General features: G+C 41.0%; 1 protein-coding gene across 2 annotated transcripts in view; it reads right to left on the reverse strand.

The window, feature by feature from the left end:
- Window positions 1–22,404, reverse strand: part of Arhgap42 (Rho GTPase activating protein 42) — a 230,111-nt gene that overhangs the window by 87,777 nt on the left and 119,930 nt on the right. For both annotated transcript variants that reach the window (XM_576354.9, XM_006242515.4), the window contains exon 4: window positions 12,703–12,774. In XM_576354.9, the coding sequence (XP_576354.3) occupies window positions 12,703–12,774 (72 nt within the window). The remainder of the gene's footprint in view (window positions 1–12,702; window positions 12,775–22,404) is intronic.

Below are 22,404 nucleotides of genomic sequence, written 5' to 3' on the forward strand. Positions count from 1 at the left end.
CCAAATCAAGTGATAAAGCCATGCACAGGAAGAGCCTCTCACCAGAGCAGAGAATGCCACGCAAATGGGGGCTCAGATCCCAGCATGCATATGAATTGACTAGGGAGTGCCTTAAATTTTGGAGAAGTGCTTGACTAATTTGAAATGGAACCAAAAATAGTCCTCTGGCAGTGACAGGAATGACAATTAGCTCTCAGAAGCAGATTAGGGTGGTTTTTTTGGGGGGGGGGATGGGGTTGTTTTTGTTGTTTTTTTTTTTTTTGTTGTTGTTGCTTTGATGATGATGATGATGCTGTGGTGGGTATATGTGTTTATGAGAAAATGTCACAGTGTGTATCTGCCTGTCTGTCTGTCTGTAACTAGAGTGTTATTCCTCAGGGTTCATCCACCCTAATTTTTATATCACCTCTTATAGAGCCACTAGGGAAGCCCTGGGGTTCCCCAACTCTGCCCTGCCTGCAATAGCACTACAAGCACCCAGCTTTTTGATTACACCCATTCTAGGAATCACACTCACGGCCTTGTACTAGCAAAGCAATCACTTTTCCAAAAACCCCACCACATCAGGCCTGGACCAGACCAAATAGGGAAGGTACGGAGTACTCTTTGCCTCTGGCTACTACATGGAGAAGAGAGAGTTGAGACTGGAGACACAGGTGAATCCTAATAGAAACAACCAAAAGGAAAAGGAGCACCTCTGTGCAAGAAGGAGCTGGAGACTAAGAGAAAGTCACCAGGAGTCTTCGCACGGGTTGATTCCCATAACCTCAGAGAGGGTCACTATCACTTTTATGTGTGTCACCTGGTTCACACCTGGCAGAGCCCATATTAAAACCAATAACTGTTTCTAACCAAATCTCTCAAACATCAGACTCAGGATATAGTCAACAAAGAGATGAAGAATTTAAAGAGAAGCCATTTTTATCTCCCACGAAGCTTGACTGGGTAATTAAAGGAAATCCAGCACCAATTCCCCTTCCAAACTCTAACTGCATAGAGATCTAAGCTGAGAGGCACAGCTGAGGCCCAGAGGTCCATATGCAATCATTTTCCCAAACCAACACTATTCTACATGACATCAATTACATCCCCAAATCCCCAGAGGTCAAGTGACCTCAGAAACCAAAAAGACAGTTAGGGAATGCTAAAGCTTCAATGAACTTGAGTTTACATATCAGACTCAAATTCTTACTATCTCTGATTCCATCCTGTACCCATCACATACTGAGAAAAATTGAGTAAACACCACTTAGCATTCTACTTCTAATGATTTTTGTTTTTAAGTACAAATGAGTGGTTTAAAGACCAACAGATTTCCATAGAGCACTTGCCAGCATCACCAGGGAAACCAGTTAGCCATATTTACCAAATAAGGCAAGTTTTTTCAATGCCTGGAATCTTTCTACAGTGAGCTCACTCTGCTTCTTCCTGGGTTTCCACAGTCCCCACAGGTCATGCTCATGACTCCCACACAGTCCGTAAATCAGGAAGCTCCCATCTGGATGTGAAAGGAATGTCTCCAAGCTTCGTTCAGCTTGTTTTTAGATCACTCCTGGCTGCATATAGAAGTGTAAGAGGCAACATATAGCCCAACTGCAAGCAGTAAAGAGCAGTATTAGGGGGCTGGGGATTTAGCTCAGTGGTAGAGCGCTTACCTAGGAAGCGCAAGGCCCTGGGTTCGGTCCCCAGCTCCGAAAAAAAAAAAAAAGAGCAGTATTAGACTAAACCCATTAAGGGAATTAGTGAGAGCCGTTTGCTCCTGTGCCCACATATGGCAGACTTTACCTCTCAACAGCCGAAACTGTCGCTCATTTTCCACTCAGGATTCCACACACCCATGTCCACTGATTTCTAATTTTCTAACAAATTACTTCATTCATATTGCTCAATTCCAAAGAAATGGCTTTCCATTTTTAACCATTTCTATATAGAAAACTGCTACACAAAGACAAAATTTCTAACTACATTGTATCTAATAAATCTATGGCAAAATCTATAATCCTTTTACCTCGCATTCACTGTATTGTGGAGAGGGTTACCTACTATATTTAGTAATTGTGGTCTTGATATGAAACCTGCCTGTCACAAACGTGGCGTGGTTTTCCCGTGACTATTTCAAGACAAATAGTTCTTCATCTTTCTCTTCCCAATGGTCTGGGCCCAGCCACACCCATGAGCAGCAAATCAGAAGTTTGTTTCCGAGGAAATAATTTCATGAAAGTAAATATTACAGAAGTAAGGAAATCTGCTGTTTGTGTTACAAATATGAGTTGTAAGCAAACTGTACAAAGTCACAACCAAGTATTCTTTCTAGAAATGCTCTGGTCTTCAAGCATGACACTTGTGCTTTGAGTATGGTATACATTTCTCACAGGTACTTGTGTGAAAACTTGGTTCCAGTCTGGTGGAGTTGAAAGAAGGGAAAACATTTAAAAGGTGGAAGGTGATTAGATATCTGAAGGGAATTTATGGGACTAAGAATGTAGCTTAGAGGGGGTTGGGAATTTAGCTCAGTGGGAGAGCGCTTGCCTAGCAAGAGCAAGGCCCTGGGTTTGGTCCCCACCTCTGAAAAAAAAAAGAATGTAGCTTATAGGGTAGAGCACTTGCCCACCATGCAGGATGTCCTGGATTCAATTCTCAGAAAGGCATAGACTGGGCAGGCTAGCAGACACTAGTACTCCAGAGGTAGAGGCAGAAAGATGAGAAGTTCAAGTCTTCCTTGGCTACAGAGTGAGTTTGAGGTTAGCCTGGGCTACACCAGACTGACTCAGAAAGGATCAGGAAGCTAGCGGAAAGTGCTCTCTTCACTGTTAGGAGAGCAGAAGGCTACAGTCAGGTGGGGGTACCTCCCCCAAATCTCGATGACTTCCTTCCTTGTACAGATCTCCCTTCTGCTCCTGCCCACTTCCCTATCTGTGAATTTGTCATGGGGCCACCGGCATTGTCTCTTTGGGACCTCCCAGACACTCAAATTATTAACCAAAGAAGCGTATTCATTTTGTAAGGTAACCTCGGGTACTTTGTTAACACAGAGTAGAAAAATAAAGGAGCCAAATCACCATACAAGTACTAAGTCTGAATGTATTACCAAATGAAAACTGAAATTTATTTTAAGACACAATCTTTTTTTATTTTTTTTCAGTAAGGAGCCAGGGAGTAAATATTTCATTCTTTGTGGACACATGCTGTCTTGTGCAAGTGTTCTACTTGGCTAATGGAATGGAAAAAGTTAGAAAACAGACAAATGAATGGTACCGGATTGCAACAAAGATTTCATTTCTGAGTACTAAATCTGGCTTTCATGCAATTTGCCCTGATATAAAATATTATTCTCTAAATTATAACAAAATTAAGAAAAATACTAACTGTTCACATCTCGTGGTCCACAGACACAGATAGGTAATTTGCTTGGCCTATAGCTTTCAACCTATTCCTTAAAAGATGAAATTCATGTTTAGGATTATCACAGGAAAAAACCATTACCCTTAATTCAACAAGGAAGAATTAGGAAGAGAGAGCAGCCACCCCAGGTCCATCATAGAGATATTTGGTAAGAGCCATTATCATAGCCCAGATGACACAGATGTCACACTCCCTTTAGGAATTTCCTAAAAGCATCCAAGAAGCAAGAAACAGTGCCATATAATTTTTAAAGGCAGCTATATTTTAAACCTGAATGCCTCCCACAGCCCCACTGTATATTTGGTACCAGCCTGTAACACTATTGGGAGAAGTCAGGAAGTAGGGCTTTGTGGAAAGAACTTAGGTTACTAGAGCTGTGTCCTTGAAGGGGATCTTGGGACTCCAGGCGTGCCCCTTCTACAGCAGAGAGCACTTTCTTCTGCCAACCATCCTTTGTGATGTGTGCAGTACTGTGGGCAACGTACCCAGGGCAACGGAACTGAGAGGTTACGAACTGAACTTTGAAACCAAATTCAATGAAAGAGCAAAGACTGATCTCAGGCACTTGTTATAGTAATGAAAAACCATGGCACAGTAGAGACCTACTGTGTGCAGGCACACAAAGGAAAACAGTACAGGGAAAGGAGCTACAAAGCCAAGGCAGAGACAAAGGTGACATGTCACGAAACCTGAGACCCAACATAAACTGCAAGGAAGACAGAGGACTTCAAGACATCTGTGAGTCACTGGAAACGGGGCAGTAGCAGCTTAGAGCACAGACATCCATGACCTGAATGAAGCCCAAGTGGCCTTCTGCCTGCACATTCACGGCCATACACTCACATGTATATATCACACACACACACACACACACACACACACACACACATACACACACACACAGAGAATTCTAAGAGGGTTTAGTCACTCTATGGATTGTATGACACTGGTAATTCATATGTTTAGTTTCTAACAGTACAACGGAAAGTACAGGAATCTATCCCAAGGAGTAACATCAGTATGCAGTTAGTATACATACTAAATTATGGTGGAAACCATATTACTTAATGTGGTTCATATTTTTAAAAACTTACAAAGAAGAACAAAACCTCTAATCCCCCGATGTGCAGGAAGCACCTCAGACACATCACAAATGTTCTACACTGTGACAGTTCCTCATTTCTCAGCCCTCTGCTTTGCCTGGGAAGTCAGTTCACCTTTGCACTAATTGGAAATCTTCAGGCATTTTTGTTTGTTTTTGCTGTAGTTTTTGAGAGAAAGTCTCAAATAGCTCAGGCTGGCTTCAAACTCACTGAAGCTAAGTCTTGCCTTGAAAATTCTATTCCTTCTGTGTCTACCTCCCGAATGCCAGGACTATTGCCAAGTGCTACCTCATCCAGGACTCTGCCAGTCTTAGACCTGCATCTGATAAATGCTGACATTTCTCAGTCCTCTGCTGGTCCCCACTGGTCAGCAGACTAGATTTGTTCTTCTGCCATGTTTAGGAAACAGTCTGCTAATGCTGCTCCGTCATAGCTCTTGGTTTCTGACATTTTCTCTTAGTGTGTGTGTGTGTGCTGAGGGTAGCAACATGGGCTATTTGTCTGTCCTTGGGACTGAGCATGAAACAGCTCAGTACTGCCTGCAGAGAGAGCATTTCAATGTCTAGGACAGATGACAGCATGCTAATAACACTTCAATGACTCAGGACTGGGAAGTGCAGCCTGGGTGTGATCATGTCTGTATGCCAAGGGTCTCATGACTTTGGAATAAAGAAACTGAAACTTTATCAGAATTTCACCAAAATGTCTGCTAAGCAAGGGGTGAAGGGAATCTAACTTAGAGGTTTCTAATATTCAATTTTTATCTCATTAGACGACGTGAGGAATGGCACTACATGGACACTTGTTTATTCTATTTTGGTTTCTTATGTCTGAGCATGTGTGTTTAAATTGGTGTAATTGTATGTGTGTGACTATGCATACAGAGGCCAAAAGTCAGTCTATGGAGTGTTCAGCTGCCATTGAAAGCAAAGATTTAAGTTAGCCAGGCAACGTAGGAAACTTCAGTAATCCCAGCACCTGGGATGCCAGAGCAGACCTTTCTCTGTGACTCTGAGGTCAGCCTGGTCTATAAAACAGCCTGGTCTACATAACAGCCTGGTCTACATAACAGCCTGGTCTACATAACAGCCTGGTCTACATAACAGCCTGGTCTACATAACAGCCTGGTCTACATAACAGCCTGGTCTACATTGCAAGTCCTAGGCGGACCACAGAGGTACGTGGTGAAACACTGTCTTAAAGCAAAACAAACATTTAAAAGTTTGTCATCATTTTGTCAAGAAACATCTTTCCCAGAATTACCAGAAGAAACTAGATTTGTTACCAAAAAGAAAAAAAAAAGAAAAGAAAGTAAGGGGGGGAAAAAGGCTTCATTATAAGAAAACAAGTTTGATTCCTATCTAGTCCTGACCACTGAAGAATGCAGATAAATTTAATATATAGCAGTATTTCTCAAGATCTCACCGCACAGATACTACCGTGACGTAAGCAAGGCTCCACTGTACTTTATAGCCAACTACAATTTATATATGACACATGGAAATGGTTCTAGCATTTTTAAAAAGTATGTATTAGACCTAAAAATGGATCATAAGGACAAAACAAAAATAAAACTTGTGGGAATGCATAAAACATTCCGAAGTATGGGAATTCACCCAGTGATGTAAAGCATTGCTCACAGGGAAAATATTGGTAATTTCTTCTATAATTTAGGTTTAATTAAATTATAATATGAGCACCTAATGTCTTGTTTTATTTAAATTAAAAATTGTTCAGCAGGGGGGCTCTGGGTTATAATCTAATTTCAAACACTAGCTTCATAGATGGCTCTGCTGTGTCAACAACTAACATAAAAACATTCAACACATCAGGACATAAGTCTCTTTTTCATTTTTCTCTTATGTGATTGTGTTGCTTTCACACATGGATATGTAGCACGTGTGTTCCCGAGCTCTGGGAGGCTGGAATGTTCTCTTATGTGATTGTGTTGCTTTCACACATGTATATGTAGCACATGTGTTCCCGAGCTCTGGGAGGCTGGAATGTTGAGTCCTTGCAACAGGAGTTCCAGGAGGCCGTGAGCCTAACTGTTGCACTGTCTCTTCAGACTCTATGTGGAGTCTAGGGACGATGACACTTGTCTAATCAGAGACAACCTTATCTTCCTGTGATGTCATCTGGCTGGTTTGAGTGGCAGTGATGAGGACAGCCAGAGCTGATCCCTCAGAAGGAGTTGTACATGTGTGAACACACGATTAGCTGCCAAGACAGTCCCATGCTGCTGGCTTGAAAGAGGCAGGCACTGTACATTGCCAAGATTGCTGAATTCAGTACCAAACACTCTGGACTCAAGTCCCAGAGGGAGGTCATGCTTACCTCTGGGTTCCTGGCAATGCCCCTTAGTCTCTTGGAGTTTCAGGTGAGTCGTGTAAAAACAGTGGCAGCTTCCACTCTAAAGCTGCTACCTGTGGTAGTGCTTTGCCTTTGTGCAGTGTGTCTAACCCAAGCAATGTCCGTCCAAGGTACCCCTGAGAACCACGTCGTATCAACCTTCTACGATCAACATAGGCATGTCTCCTCTACGATACAATGTGAGGTAAAGTGCCCTACATATTTGCTGACCTGCTTAGACAAAACCCACAGAACGGTCACATCTACTAGCAACTCTGAAATACAAGCAGGGAACGTTTTTGTCCTTACTATGTAAACACGAATTAATGTTCAGAAGATAGTTTTTAGTTAACAAGGCTTCAATTTCCATTCATGTACTAACATAAAACGTATTCCTAGGACCTCACTCTTCAAATGAGCTCATGCATGATCCATTTTGATGAAGAAAAAAAAAGAAATATGTTTTGCATTTACCTAAATATGCTGTTGTTAGTGAACAGTCATGTGAATTTCCTCCTCTTTGTTTAAAATCTGACCCCACCTCAGCTTATTTGCTTAACTTCTACATTCTTCAGGTTCCTTACCTAAGAATGGTCTAACAGCTTCCCATCTATGCTGGTGGCTGTGAGCAGTGAGGAGTTTACATGTAAAGTGCTTAGGAGGGTATTCAGTTAGTTACAGCAAAGGGTGACCATTGTTATTGTTTACAAATACGACTAATTACTAACCATCAAAACTTTTCAGGCTCGCACAGGTAGTGTGCTCTCCTGATGATGCTACAGCTGGTGTTGGAGCGAGCACTCAACAGTTAAGAACCTGTACTGAGCAGGGCATGGTGGGACACACCTTTAATCTTGGGACATGGGAGGCAGAGGCAGGTGGATTTCTGTGAATTTGAGGCCAGCCTACTGTACAAAGCAAGCTTCAGGACAGCCAGAGCTACACAGAAAAGCCCTGTCTGGAAAACACTTGAAAAGGAAGGGAGGGAGGGAGGGAGGGAGGGAGAGAGGGAGGAAGGGAGGAAGGAAGGAAGGAAGGAAGGAAGGAAGGAAGGAAGGAAGGAAGGAAGGAAGGAGGGGTGGAAGGAAAGACAAAAGAACATGTGCTGCTGTTTCAGAGGGCCTGAATTAAGTGCCTAGCGCCCATGTCAGGTGGCTAACAATCACTCCAGCTCACTGCGATATGATGCCCTCCTCTGTCCTCTATGGGCAATTGCACTTACATGCACATACTCGCACAGAAACCCATACTCATTTTATTAAAAATAACATCTTTAAGAAAATAACTTCAACAAGGAGATTTGCAGGTGGATTCAATCTATTCAATGGCTTATTATCTGCCTGGAGAACTGAAATGTTTTTATTGAAGAATTCGCCACTGGGCAGTCATAAACAGCACATGAAAACCATACCAGTACCTATGGGGCCTGTTGACAACAGGAGAAAATGTAAGCCATAACCTACCAAACCAGCACTGAGAACCATAAACCACCCCCTCCAGATTACTCTCCCCACATGTCCAAGACTGTCCACTGCACTGCATGGACAACTCACAAGGTGAAAAGTAGCTTTATCACTCAGAACATCCTCAATTCTCCAAGATCATTTGAAGCCATGTATATGCATGAGACAACAAAGCAGACTACAGCCATTTTTTTTTAACATGGACAGACGCTGTGGTTGTGATATAATTCTGGCAGTTCTGCCTGGATTTCTCTGCTAGATACTACAAAGTAAAGTAACATATGCAAGGCACATTTAAAAATAATAAGCAATGTTCAGAGACAGAACTACTACGGGCAGAACAAAGGGATGTTTGTGTTCTGTTACAGTCTTTAACATGAAGTCAATGTAGAACAATGGAGCTCAACTTCACAGTGACTACGGCTGCGTTGTTTATTTCTGTATTAAAATCACAGACGAATGTTCACATGACTTCAACTCTTCAACTCTTCAAACTCTCTCAGAAATGAAAATCAGCATCTTCAAAAGCATTTCTAGCCGAAGTGAAAACAGCTTTCAATTTTTATGGCCAGGAATTCTCAAGTTGCTTTTCTTTAGGAAAGTAGTCAGTCTTGAGCATCTAGTGTGTCCGGGAGACTGCAGGGCCAGCCTGGGAATCTGTTAACTAGCTGAGTTTGAAGTGAGGAGGTTTGGCCACACCTAGGATTTTTGGTAATTAATGTGCATTCTGCACAATCCTCTACTTACTAAGAGTAGAATTGAATATTTCACAAACGAGTTTTCTGAGGAGCAGTACGGGAGCCTGGAAGAGTCAGCAGACTGCTAGTGTGGTAGCCAATTTTGCCACTAGAGGGGGGGGGGTCACTAAGAAATGATCCCTGGACCTCCTTAAAGTCACTTCCATTTTAAAAATGTGTGACAATTACAGCTGTGCATTCTAGTTTTGCAGTATTTTTTGAGACATGTGGTTGTTGAGCAAGAACTCAGGTGAATACAGATGCTATGACAGATACCTCTCATGCTATCATTCATGGAGCTGAAGCAAGGACATGTACTGAACCCACACTCTGTCTGGAACCAAAATCAGCTGTCAGGCCAACTTGGAAATCGGAGCAAGGTGCTGCCTTAAAAAAAAAAAAGGAAAAGAAACGAAGAGCTCTGTCTACCCTTACCATCAGAATCTACACAGGAACAAGGAGTGAAGGAGAGTGAAGGAGAAGGTGTGGCTGTGCCTTGCCTCTGTTCCTTCTGGAAGCAAGGAAGAGATTTCCAGCACAGTAGCCCTGAAGGCTATGATTCAGCTTGCTCTGTAAGAATGCTTTTCTGGGTACATCCAACATACTGGGAATTCTTGCTAATAGTAATTGTTTTGAATCCCCACTTTCACTTCATGTTTACAGAATATAAACAACATTGTCATGAGATAAATTAAAGCAAATATTCAATCTAACACATGTAAGAGGTCTGTCCTACAATAGAGTTCAATTCTTCATACGCTATCAGACCAAGAACCTTCCAGTAAATACATCCATGACAACTGTTTATAGATAAGCCTTCTAATCTACAGCTATGCACAAAAAGCAGGACCTGTCTCCTGTCCTCTAGTTCAGTCACCTATCATTAATCTTCTTGAATGCCTTTCTCTGGTACAGCCTGCTTCCTTCCCACAACTGGAGCTCACTAAGAGCCCGACTTTCCACAGTGGAGGATCAGGTGTCTCAAAGCTCCACAGAGCAACAACAGAAAAGTCTGTGGTTAGGGCTCTGATCCACTTCAGCTGAACACCATCGTCTGGCTATGAGGCCAGAGACACTTGATTCAGAGTTTTCCACTCCAGTCCACAGGATGAACAAGCTGGAGAGTTTGCTGACTGCCACGGAAGACTCGGGCTCATCCATATCCTGGTCTTCCCATCCCAGATGGCTAATTGGCCCCAAAATGCATAGGGAAAATTTCACTGGACAGACTGAACAGTTGCAGTATCCTTTGGACAATTAGGTTTACACACCAAATAAGGAAATCTGCAAATAAAGAAGCCATGAGCAACAAATAAGACATATACCCTCACGTATGGTTGCTTCATATTCTCAGAAGAAAACTAATAAATGCTTGACTTCAGAAAAAGATACTTGCTTTTAATTCACTTTTCCCCTGACTGAAGATCTCTTAACAATTCGGTAGGAACAGTCCGAGGCACATGAAACAAAATCAACACAGAAGACAGACAGGTATTCCCGCTCACTGGGTTTGTATTTAGCATCCCAGCTAGTGGGTGATGGCACAATATCCTCGTGTATCTGCAGTTGTTCTGACCAGTGACTGGGATACTCAGGACACAAACCAGTGGGTGTTACTGCTCCTGCTTGAGGGCAGAGGCTCCTTCCTTAGCCTTCCTGGGAGAAGGCAGCAATCTACAACTGAAATCACCTCTTGCAGGATCGACTGGCAAATGTGGCCCATGCTAAACCCAGAAGAGAAGACCTCATGAGGCTCAGGATCCTGTTTAAGAAACACAGAGGAAGCAGAGCACTTGCATCTGAAAAAGCTTTGCTTGAGGACCACACCCCGATGTCCACTCATTACACACTTATCCCTTTCACTCTGGGTCACACTCTTCTGTGCATTCTGTATGACGTTAGAGTGTTGTCCACTGAGATGTAAGGGACACAGGGAAAGGATCATATGTCTCTTGTTTACAGCTGCGTTCCTTAATCTTATCAAACACTAGACTTACCAAGTGGGGCGACCATGACAAAAGTAAACATTTGCTGAGTTAATTAGCAGGAAGTGTTCTGACTCATTCTTTATGAAATTTGCTCTAAATTGGTGGAAGACTGTACTCAAAGCTCTAATTCAAGCCAAACACCGATAACTTATTATGGGAAACAAGGCAAAGAAGTATTCATTCAGTCCTTCGAGAGGGGAAAATGTCACTTATCAAAGAAAAAAGAGTGTAGGAAAAGGGGCTGAATGAGGAGGTCTGCTTCCTGACACTGCCATAGCACATAATACATCAGTAGAACTTCAGAGAGGAGAGGGTAAGCTATACCACAGGAGAGAGAAAGACGAGCAAAAACAAGTGATGCTTAGGTATGTGTACTTGGGGGAAAGTAAGCTCCCACTGTGTCTGATCCTGAGTGCCATGACATGTAGCCAGGGGCCAAACCATGGAAGATATTAGGATTAAATCGTCTGCTATTGTCACAACCACTGATGCTCTCCTGGGAGGAAGAATGACATGATCTAAAAGGACACATTTTGTTGGCAAATAAAAGTGGGGGGTTGCTGACCAATCAGTAAGACATGGCATTGCTACAGCCATAAAAGATGGAGGAGAGGGAAGAAAATAATCCCCCAGATTGTCACAGATTGACTACAAGAAAGTCCCATACAGAGAAGAGCAGGGATAAACACAGGAGGGGTGTGCTAAGGAGTTCCATGGGAGGGGAAAGAGGGTAACACAAGAGGTGACCATGGGAAGGGGAGAGAGGGCAATGCAAGACGAATATTAATCAGATTATATCAGACACATGTTCTAAGTTGTCAAAGAATAAATTTTACAAAAAGAGTGGGGGAAAGATAATGCTTCCGGTTATAAAACCCTCACAGTTTAGCAAGTGCAGGAAACGAAAGTCTAAGATGGTGGATTCTCATGAGATGGTTCATCAGGTATATGCTGCCAAGGCTGAAGACCTGAGTTCAATCCTCAGGACCCACAGAGTAGAGGAAGAGAAGCAATTGCTGCAAAATGTCCTCAGATTTGCACATGCTTACTCTAGGACGTGTGTGTGTGTGTGTGTGTGTGTGTGTGTGTGTGTGTGTGTGTGTGTGTGTGTTTCCTCATGATATTTCCAAATATTTACACACAACAATGACCCAATAAACAGGAATAGAAAAGCTTTCTGTCAAACGTATTTAAAGTTTTTTTCCCCATAGAAAACTTCATCATGAAAATATGACAAAAAATAAATAATTTTTAAAACTTTCTTTTTGAGTTTTGATAACATTTTCAGTATATAGTGACCAATGTTTTATTTTATTTCCAGTAAGAACAAAGCTTCTTTTCTTTTATGAATCCCCATCCTGATCCTCTTCTCAAAAAAAGTCAATTCCCAACCATTGCAGAGCAGGAGGAACCCACATAGCATGCACACATCTCCTCTACTTAGCAGAAGAATAATATCATTTATTTTTTAAAAAGAATTCCAATCTTTGTAATAGGATTTCTTTAAAAATTTAAAATGATGTCATCCTAAACATACAAAATATTTAAAAACACAAAATATTTTAAAAGGTCATTCTAATTTCAAAACATTAGCATCTGAAATTACATCACCTGTAATTAGTAGAAGAAGAAGGCAGAAGGAAAAAGTCACACTTACTTTAGCTGCACCGATCTGCTCTTTTCGAAATTTCTCAAGGGGTGCGATTAACACATCATTAGCATTTTGAATCTGAAATTAAAAATGCATATATATTAAACTCCATACAACTTCATGTCAATAATACTGAAAATGGTCTCCGTTTAGCCTATATAATGCGGTTTTTGTTCTCAAGCCTGATTCTATAAAAACTTCCTAAACTTCATATCCTATTGCATTTTTTACCTGATAATGGAGTGGGTTTTATGTATGATTTCTCTTAATACTAACAAAACTATGGGTAATATGAAAGTAAGTTCTTAGAGTACTGAAACTGTTTTGAATGTTTACATTACTTCTACATTTTAACTAAGAAACAGTGTCTTGAATATTAAGTTTAAAAATGCCTTTAATTACACTGGTTTAATGTCGCCTCTCTGGGCATCATCCTAAAACTGGCACAGCTCTTCCACTTGTCACTAAGCTGCTAGAATTCCGTAAGTACAAAGGGAAAAAAGGCTCCATGACTTCTCTTACCTAATGAGTTTCCTTGCACTTGGGATTTGCCTGAAGGCTCTGGTGATATTTCCACCCGAACTAAAACAGTATCTGATTTCATTTCAACAAAGAACACTTTGTCTCCATGGTCCAAGTGGAGAATCATTTAAACTTTAAAACAGATAGATCTCTCAGTGCGGGTGGGTAAGAATACTGCAAGGGGGTGTGTAAGACACAAGGGCGTGAACCGGACAAACAGAGGCAACACACACACACACACACACACACACACACACACACACACATAAAATACACACACAAACACACACACACAAACACACACACATACACACTGACAGAAACACAAACACACAGACAGGGACACACACAGGCACACACACATACACAACTTTCAACAAGCAAGCAAGAGAAAGACCCAGTGACCAAATGAGTGATGCCTTTTCACAAGGCACTCACTTGGTAGAACTTGTATAACTTGTTCTATATGCAGCAAGTGAAACGCTGAGGAGAAAAGAAAACCTACTTTTCAAATATGCTCACTGAAACATGTGGTTTTATCCAGTTACAGCTTTTCTGTAAGCATGAAATCATATGGTTTTTCCATGCGTTTAAAAATCTTATATAAAATGCCAATATTTTTATTTTTACTTATTTCATCATTTATTTTCATAACTCTGGTTAGTCTCTGTTGAGTTGTACTTGCTTTTTAAAGCCTGTGTGTATGCTTCTCTCTGTCTCTGTCTCTGTCTCTGTCTCTGTCTCTGTCTCTGTCTCTGTCTCTGTCTCTGTCTCTCTCTGTGTGTGTGTGTGTGTGTGTGTGTGTGTGTGTGTGTGTGTGTGTGTGTGTGTTTCTGGAACTTTGGACACACATGTTCATGTGGAGGTCAGAGAAAATCTTGAGTGTTAACTTCACCTTCATACTTGTTTCCTGTTTAAGAAACGGTCTTCTTTTTTCCTGACAGTGCACACTGGCTAGCTGGCCTGTGAACTTCTGGGAATTCTCTGTTCTCCACCTCCCACCTCAGCATAGGAATGGTGGGAGTAAAGATGTGTGACACCAAGTCCAGCTTTAAAAAGTTCTGGGAATCCAGATTCAAGTTCAGCAAGTGTTCCCCACTGAGATAACAACCTAACTTGATTTAGTTGTTAAACTCCATACTCTGAATGCCCAGAGACAATGCAAACAAAGGCAAAACTAAAATGCTGATGCTACTCCCATGACCCTGGCATTATTAACTCCAAAATCATGTTTCCAGAGAGGATTGACACAAGAGGGAAGAGTCACCCTGAGTGTGGGCAGGGCCAGCCCAGGGCTTGAAGTCAAGAACTGAATAAGAAGGCCCAGTGCAGAGATTAAAGCCACCGCTTACTAGGAGGGAAGTCACACTTGCAAACACTCATCTGAAATGTACCAGGAGCTCAAGTGGTAGACAGGCCTGGCCTTGCTGGCATCTTAGCACAGAAACTGGTAACCCCGAGACGACTCCTTCCTAAGCTTCTTGGGGTGTCCAAAAATCCGCAGGAGAAATAAATACGGTTTTTAATATGATTTTGGCACATGCCACTTTCTCAGTTCACATTTGTCTCTCCATCCTCTGCAGTCACCTCATCTTCACAAACAATTTAAAAGACAATTCTCTGAAGTAAAAGAAACCAAAACTCGGACAAATCTAAAGGCATTATCCAGCAGGGCCCTGGCACCGGCTCATAAACTTGAGCGTAATTTTTCCTTTAAACCATTGTAACATTGTGGAATTTTTGCATCTAGAGTTGATATGTCCAGTCAATGGCTGCTGTTCGTAATATGAGGATGTAAGTCCAAGAGATTCTGATACAAAGGCCAACACTAAATACAGGTCACTAAGTGGATTTATGACCAGCTTTGGCTATTCTAAGCCTGGTCTTTGCATCTCTCTGGGGAATGTGGGTTCTCCTTTGTGCACACTCCCAATCATGTGTGAAAGTATCCAGTTATGTTCTAAGTCACAGACAAAACGAAGGAGGTGAGAAATAATATTGTGAGAAAATTAAAAGACACTGTTGCTCCTGAAAAGCAAAGGAAAATGGTGCTCAACATAGCAAAAATCCACTAGTCAGTTTGTAAGGAGGATGTCATTTGTGTGACAAACCTTACTATTATCTTTGTTTAATCTAGATAAATACAATTTTGGTTCACACACGACACTTTCTCCTCATATTTACAAAGCAAAACCAAGAAACAACAAAAGGTCTGCTAAAGTCCCTCCGAGAAGTGCAATCAAGTCACAGAGAAGGTGGATCCACACTCCATTTCTGTGACTTGGTTTGGCTTTGCAGGAGTAACTTAGGAAAACTACAAGAACAATCTTATATATTTGGTTGTGAGCCTAGCCTTTAACGGCTGAGCCATCTCTCCAGCCCTACAAGAACAATCTTAATATTGTCTTGATAAATAGTGGTAAAAATTTAGTCTTAGAAACATCTTACTTAAAAAAAAAAGAAACATCTTACTTGACATTATTTATAACCCTTATTAATTCTAAACTGTTGGCTTTATTTTTATAGATATTGGCTCATAGTTAACATTCAAAAATATTTTGCCAATGACTCCACTTATTTTCGGGAAAAGAGAAGCAAATCAGATCAAAGACTCTAGCACCATGCCCTGTGTGAACTTAGTCCATTCTCAGCCTATTCCCTGATGCTGTACAACACTGGATGAGTCCCTAAAACTCAGTCTAGTGAAGAGGAAAACAGAATTTCATTTCATAGCTTGCTTACAGAAATGCCATCTTTTTGTCTATCATATGCTTATTAAGATTTATAAAGCATTGACTACTCCTAGTAAATCCACTCTGTCATGATGATTTTTAGACTCCTGCAGCTATGGGATGTAACATTAAAACAAGCTGTTAAGTTTCTCTTGGTGTTTAAGTGATTCTGGTAATCAGCCCCAATGATTCTCTGACATTACTCAAAAGCGAAGGATTCCACTGTTTTAATGTGGTTAGAAGTAAAGAGTCGGGTTGGGGATTTAGCTCAGTGGTAGAGCGCTTGCCTAGCAAGTGCAAGGCCCTGGGTTTGGTCCCAAGCTCCAAGAAAAAAAAAAAAAGAAAAACGAAAAAAGAAAAAAAAAAGAGTCTTCAAAATCACTACACATACACGATACAATTTCCTACAGAGCTTGGAAGACCAAGTGATGGTCTACATGAATGACTGGTTCCTGCTTTTCACTGCTGTGAAGTTGTTTGTCAAGCAAGAGTCACTGAATGAGAGGAATCATAAAGATTCCTTAAATTTTTACTACTGCCTCTACCCCGGCTGGTTAAAAACCAGTGCTATTGTTTCTAGCCACAGTTGCTCATTAACTATAAGGACTGCACTTCACTATACGGCAACTTTCTAATAATAAGATATTACTACTGCACATGTGCACATGCCCAAAGCACTCGAATATTTGAAGCAAATCTGTAAACATATTCTATAGTACCAACCAGAGCAGATGTTTGAGACAGCTATAAGAGATGATGCCATTTACATGAAACCATGGGTGTATATACCTCACTGTAAAAGTAATGTCCTGTGAGATATCAATATAGCCAGTCCATGCAAAGAAGGAGGTCACTGCAGGTACACTTTAGAGGTATATGCAGGTACACATAGGACAGTCAATACTGAACGACATCCACAATGAGACAAAAATGGATGCTTCTCCTACTGGATATTTACAACTGGGAAAGCACACACCAGAGCTTCCCTTTGGGATGACAAAGCAGCATCCTTCCTCTGCTGTGTCCCAGATCTTTGTCAGTCCTTCCTCTTGAGCATCTTGTCTGACACGGTTGTTGTTAAGGTATGTCGGAAGGCTTCAGTAGGGCTCACCTCTTGGGTATTGACAATTCAGATTTCTACATTGCAAACTGCAATCCTTTCCCAGGTCACCAACCAAATCTCTTCTACTTGTCAACCACAGCTAAAGATCAAAACTCATACAGGATGTGGAAGTGAAGCATGTGGACAGGACTCACAGATAGTAAAGGATCACATCTCAAAACTAAAAATGCATTTTATTATGTCTTCCAAGTGTGAGCAATGATGGTGAAAAAGAAAAGGCTATTCAAGCTATCTGGACACCACAGTTAGCCAGTTAATTCTTACTTAAATTTAACTGTTGCTTCTATATTTGAATATTAGCCTCTTCATATTCAGGACATTGTTCTACTGTGAGTCCCAACACCCTAGATATCAACTGTTTAACTCTTACTCTAATTTAAATTAGTAACATTTTCCATCTAACTATTTTTTACTAGAGGTGACACCCATTTCATGCTGGAATATACTGGGAAAGGAAATGTCAGCTTGGAGACCTATGCCCATGAATCTACCCTTTTTTCAAAGGCAAGGCCACACTCAAGAGTCCAGCATCATGCCTTGTGTTAACCATATCAGTTATGAGTTTATTCCCCAATGCTATGCAACACTGAACAAGTTATTCACACTAAGTCTAATGGTAATGATAACAGAACTTCATTTCACAGCTTGCTAATAGAAACCAAATCTTTATATTTATATCTGTCATACATTTATTAAGATTTACAAAGCATAAATTGCTTCCTATTAAGCCCACTCTGTCATGCTGAACAAATGAGATACAATCAAACACATGTCAATTCTTAAGATTACAGTAGACTCTACTACTGTAATTCAAATGTAAGAAATCTCGCTAGCACATCTTCAATGTCAGGCAGCCCTTGTAACTGCACAAGAACAGTCACCAGGGACAAATGGCTACCAGCCTCTCTGCTTCTAGGGTTTATGACTTCTTCTGACAAACATGAGTCAAATTGTAGCTTGCTGTTTCAAAATAAAATCATATATTTCCCATACAGTGAAGAGACAGAAAGTCATTCCACCATGAAAGAATCAAGCCAAGAAAGAGAAAGTCAATTACAGATGTTCATCTCGTCTGATAGGAGTTGGTCACAACTCAAGGCTGTGCCAGATGGAACTTCCTAAGTACTAAAATATTTGAACCAAGAGACACTTCTTTTAGCTTTTTCATGCTGTTGTTCTTAATTGAGATCACTGAGAGGTTAAGCAAAGAATATTTTTGAGCCCGATGCGGTGCTGCATACCCATAGTCCCATCAGATAGGAGGCTAAGACAAGAGGATGACATTTAAATATCATGGGCTGCACAACGAGAGCCAGCGTCAGAGCAAAGTCCCGTTAAAGTCAGTACACACTCAGGAAATACCTGTAAAAACTGCAGTGCGAGTCTTCTCCTACCCTGTCTGCTTTATCATTGTCCCGACAAATGACTCTTAGTACATAAACTGAAAATGATGACACTTTAAAGGAATCCAAGAAAAAAGAATTCCAGGTTGCTTTCCAGCTAAAAATAACAAGACCTCCAAAGAGGTCAAATTAGAATCGGTGCCTTAAAGGTTACTAAAAATAATTAGCCCAACCATCTGTAACTATGTGTACCTTAATACATTGTTTCAATTTTGAAAAGAGAATGCACTTAGCATTTTTATAGACTTTTCAAAAAGATGCTATGAACTCAAAAGCCATTCCAGAGGAGCTTTGTGTACACCGTTCAGAACCTGAGTTCTCAAGGCAAAGATAAAAAGTGCTCTGATCCCTGCTGCTTCTCCTCAGGTGCCTGAAGAGTCATTCCTACCCAGTTCAGGAAAAGGCGTCTTTGTAGATACTGGTAAGGTGGCTCTGATTACGCCTCTAATACTCCAGGGCCCCTCAGACCTGCATGCTTCTAGTGGCGCCACTATTAGATTCCAGTGCTGTTGTCTGCTGCTAACTCTCTATGAGGTGGCCAAAGATAACCCATAACAGCTAGCTAGGGCATACCAACACCCCCAGGCTCCTGACAAACAGACCTCCACCCATTCCCAGACCTCAAGAACCAGAAACACAATGCGCTCTGAGATGAGCTCATTGTAGCCTCAGGAAACTTCTTTTTTGTGTGTTTTATACCCTAATTGAGTTGAAAAGAAAAATGACTTTTTGGATGAGGACAGGAAGAGAGAGTTTCAGCAAATAGGTAAATTGATATAATTCAATATATTCTCTAACCTCTACCCCAGCAGCAAATATATTTTAATGCGATTTCTTCTTGGTGATTTATTGTACCCTTCCTTCTATTTATCACAAAGAATGCCTTTGGCATGAGAAAATAAAATTGTTCATCTGATTTAACTACTAATTTATTATTTTAAGCAAGTTTCTGACAATCTTTGCTTAAGGAGAGAAGCTTATAGGAAGAACAAAATTTCATTAAACAAACCCCGGAGTCATAGTGTTGTGACAGCGATTACGTCTTAGTAGTTAGATTTCAGAATATTTTAATCAGAATTCTCTAATAGTTAGGTCATTTTCAATTGCTCAAACCTTAGGAAAGATGGAGGATATCATCACGGATAGGAGATTTCTTAAACTCTTTACTGTGGTTCAACAGAAACAGGAGAGGGTGCAGGGAAGAGAAGCTGTCCACCAAGAACACAGGAATTTAGCAAGATAGAGCTGTGTGTAAGAAGACAAAACAAAGCAAAACAGAACACAGAAGCTGGCCTGCCACAGAGGGATACCAGAAGTTGCAGGAGCTATGCAGCATGGGATATGCTGGAAGAAGCTTATGAGCACAAGTGGCTTTGGGTCCGTGTTCCACCACGTCAATCAGCAAGTGCTACACATCAGGTTTAGCATATGCACACAGGTCTACATATGTACCTTGGTGGCAAGGGCTAACCTTTATTTCAGCACCCTTCTGCCTGGGGACAAGAATGTATTTCTTTGGCAAACAGCATTCTTAAGATGGCAATCAACGGTTGAGAAAATACTATGGATATATGTGTGGGGGGCAGTTCCCAAGGATTAGGCCTGAGAACAAAAAGGGAACAGCTAAACAGGCTGCTCCCACAGGGGAGCTGGGATGGGATTCTGGACTCACAGGTAGCAACAACCCTGAACTTTCTTTCAGCAGGACAGAGAATTTCTCCATGGGTAAATAAAATTATTATTCCCATCTCTCAGCTTGGAACACTGATGCCCAAAGAAATAAAATAACTTACCAGAGATCACTCACACCTCATAGACAGCAAAGCCAGAGCTGGAAGTCAGTCTGGATCAGACTCTAACCTGCTAATCATTCTACCAGTGTTCATTAGAACACCCCTCAGAAAAAATGTGCCGTATGGCCAAATCAAGGCCGCTCCCTAACACCATTACCTGAAGGATCAGTATACCCTAAACCATAATATTTAATAATAGTAATAATTAAAAAACAAAGAGAGCCGTGGAACTTGATTATGAGCTAACAGATTACTGTCAGAGACTTTCAACTTTGAAATACATCTGCTCTATTTCCTGTCATAAATCATTTTGAAAGCCATGTCCTGCAGAGTACATTCCAAATAAAGTACAGGTTCATGTGGTGCTGAAGCTATATTTATACATACATATGTATATGTATATGATTTTCTTTTTAAAAAAAGTCAAGCTGAGTGGAATAATAATGATTTTTCTTGGCTTATGTAGCTGTTGCAATAAAATAGCAGTGAGGTAAGAATCTGCATGGCTGGGCAAGGGGTTGGCTCTCCAGCTATTTACCTCAAGTAGAAGTATTGCCTATAGGCAAGTCTTCCAATTAAAGTATTAGAAATTAGGGGATAAGGGAGTATCCCTTAAAAGCAACCATACAAGCACAACCCACTCTTGGTTCAGTCTCCGTGGAAGAAAACTTCCATGAGGTGTTATGTCACACATTTTCTTGATATAAACATGGGAAACTTGGTAATTATAACACACCAGGGGTCAATATAGATGTCTGAGGGCAAGTGCCCATGCACACATAAATGCACAGAACATATTTGTACTGTAACTACCACTGTGGGGACCGCTTGGATGTGAGCATTTAAAAGATCTCCTGGGAATATGAGGAAAAGAAAATACTCTTTCTGAATAAATAATTCCTTAATCAAATAAGCCAACTGGTTGAATTTCTGTGATGTTAAAAACAATAAAGCCAGGGGAAAGTCATCAAAAGAGAAGAGATCAGCTCTTTAAGAGAGAACTATGGAGATCCATGAATAGCCAAGAGTGGCCTTGGCCCAGCAAATCTGAAAACAGGGATATGATTTATTTTGCAGGAATTTTTTTCGTTTCAACTTTCCCAGGCATTTGAGCACAGGCTCTTAGTCATGACTAAGAGTTACCTCATAAATAAGTCCCATATGCTGTAACCCTTGTCCCTGGTCTTCTTAAAAGCCAGGTCTAGTCATAAACTACCTGCCAGTTTTCCACACTCCACAGCTGTCAAATCCCTTCTTGACCAGTCAAATGAGAAAATCCCTTCACCCGCTTCTTCAAGGTCTAATATGAGAGGTACAAGTGATTTGCCAAATGAAACAGATTCTCTTCACATAATGACGGGCAACAGAAAAACGACATTCCTTTCCCTTATCTGTGGGATGGAGACCCCAGAGAAAACACAGCCGGTTACTACCACATCATTAACTTCTGACCTCTTTTGGTCTTAATCTCCAGACATAGCTGTAATCACTTTCAGGTCACAGAGCTAAACTGATGCTTCAGATTGCCCTCCAGGTAACCAAGCTTCTCAAATGCTTTTCTTCTGTAGTGCCTGAGACACTCTCAGTGTCCCCCACACATGCAAGTATTCACAATACACTGTGGGAAACCAGTTCACCTTGAAGAAGCTTGAAAGGAGACAAAACAACAAAATTATTGATGTCTACTTCTTTGTCATCCTGAAAAATAAAGAGCTAACCGTCAGGGGTTCAGTTCACATACCCTGAAAGACTGCTCCTGACTGTCAAACCATTTCCTATCTCATGGTTATCCAGGTCCCCAGACAGTCTTGACAACTGGACAATCGCCCGTCCCTTTCACAGTCAGCAACCACATCCTGTTTGTTAACACTTTTCTTTTAATAATATCCTATGAGATCCTAGCATACAAATGCTCAACAATATCTTTTAACTAGTCACAAGTTAATCAATATTGCAGTTTAAGTGATATAGCCAATTAATTATATAACATTGATGTGAGATGGAGAATTCAGGAATGAAATAAAACTCGTCCGAGTGCTACAACCTTCAAAAGACAAACAGCTGTCCACACTAATCTGAACACGTGGAGACAGAGCTATTAGGGTCAGTGCTTTTGATGCTGTGTCTCTATCCCA

This window comes from Rattus norvegicus, chromosome 8 (assembly GCF_036323735.1).
Source record: "Rattus norvegicus strain BN/NHsdMcwi chromosome 8, GRCr8, whole genome shotgun sequence".
Lineage (NCBI taxonomy): Eukaryota > Metazoa > Chordata > Mammalia > Rodentia > Muridae > Rattus > Rattus norvegicus.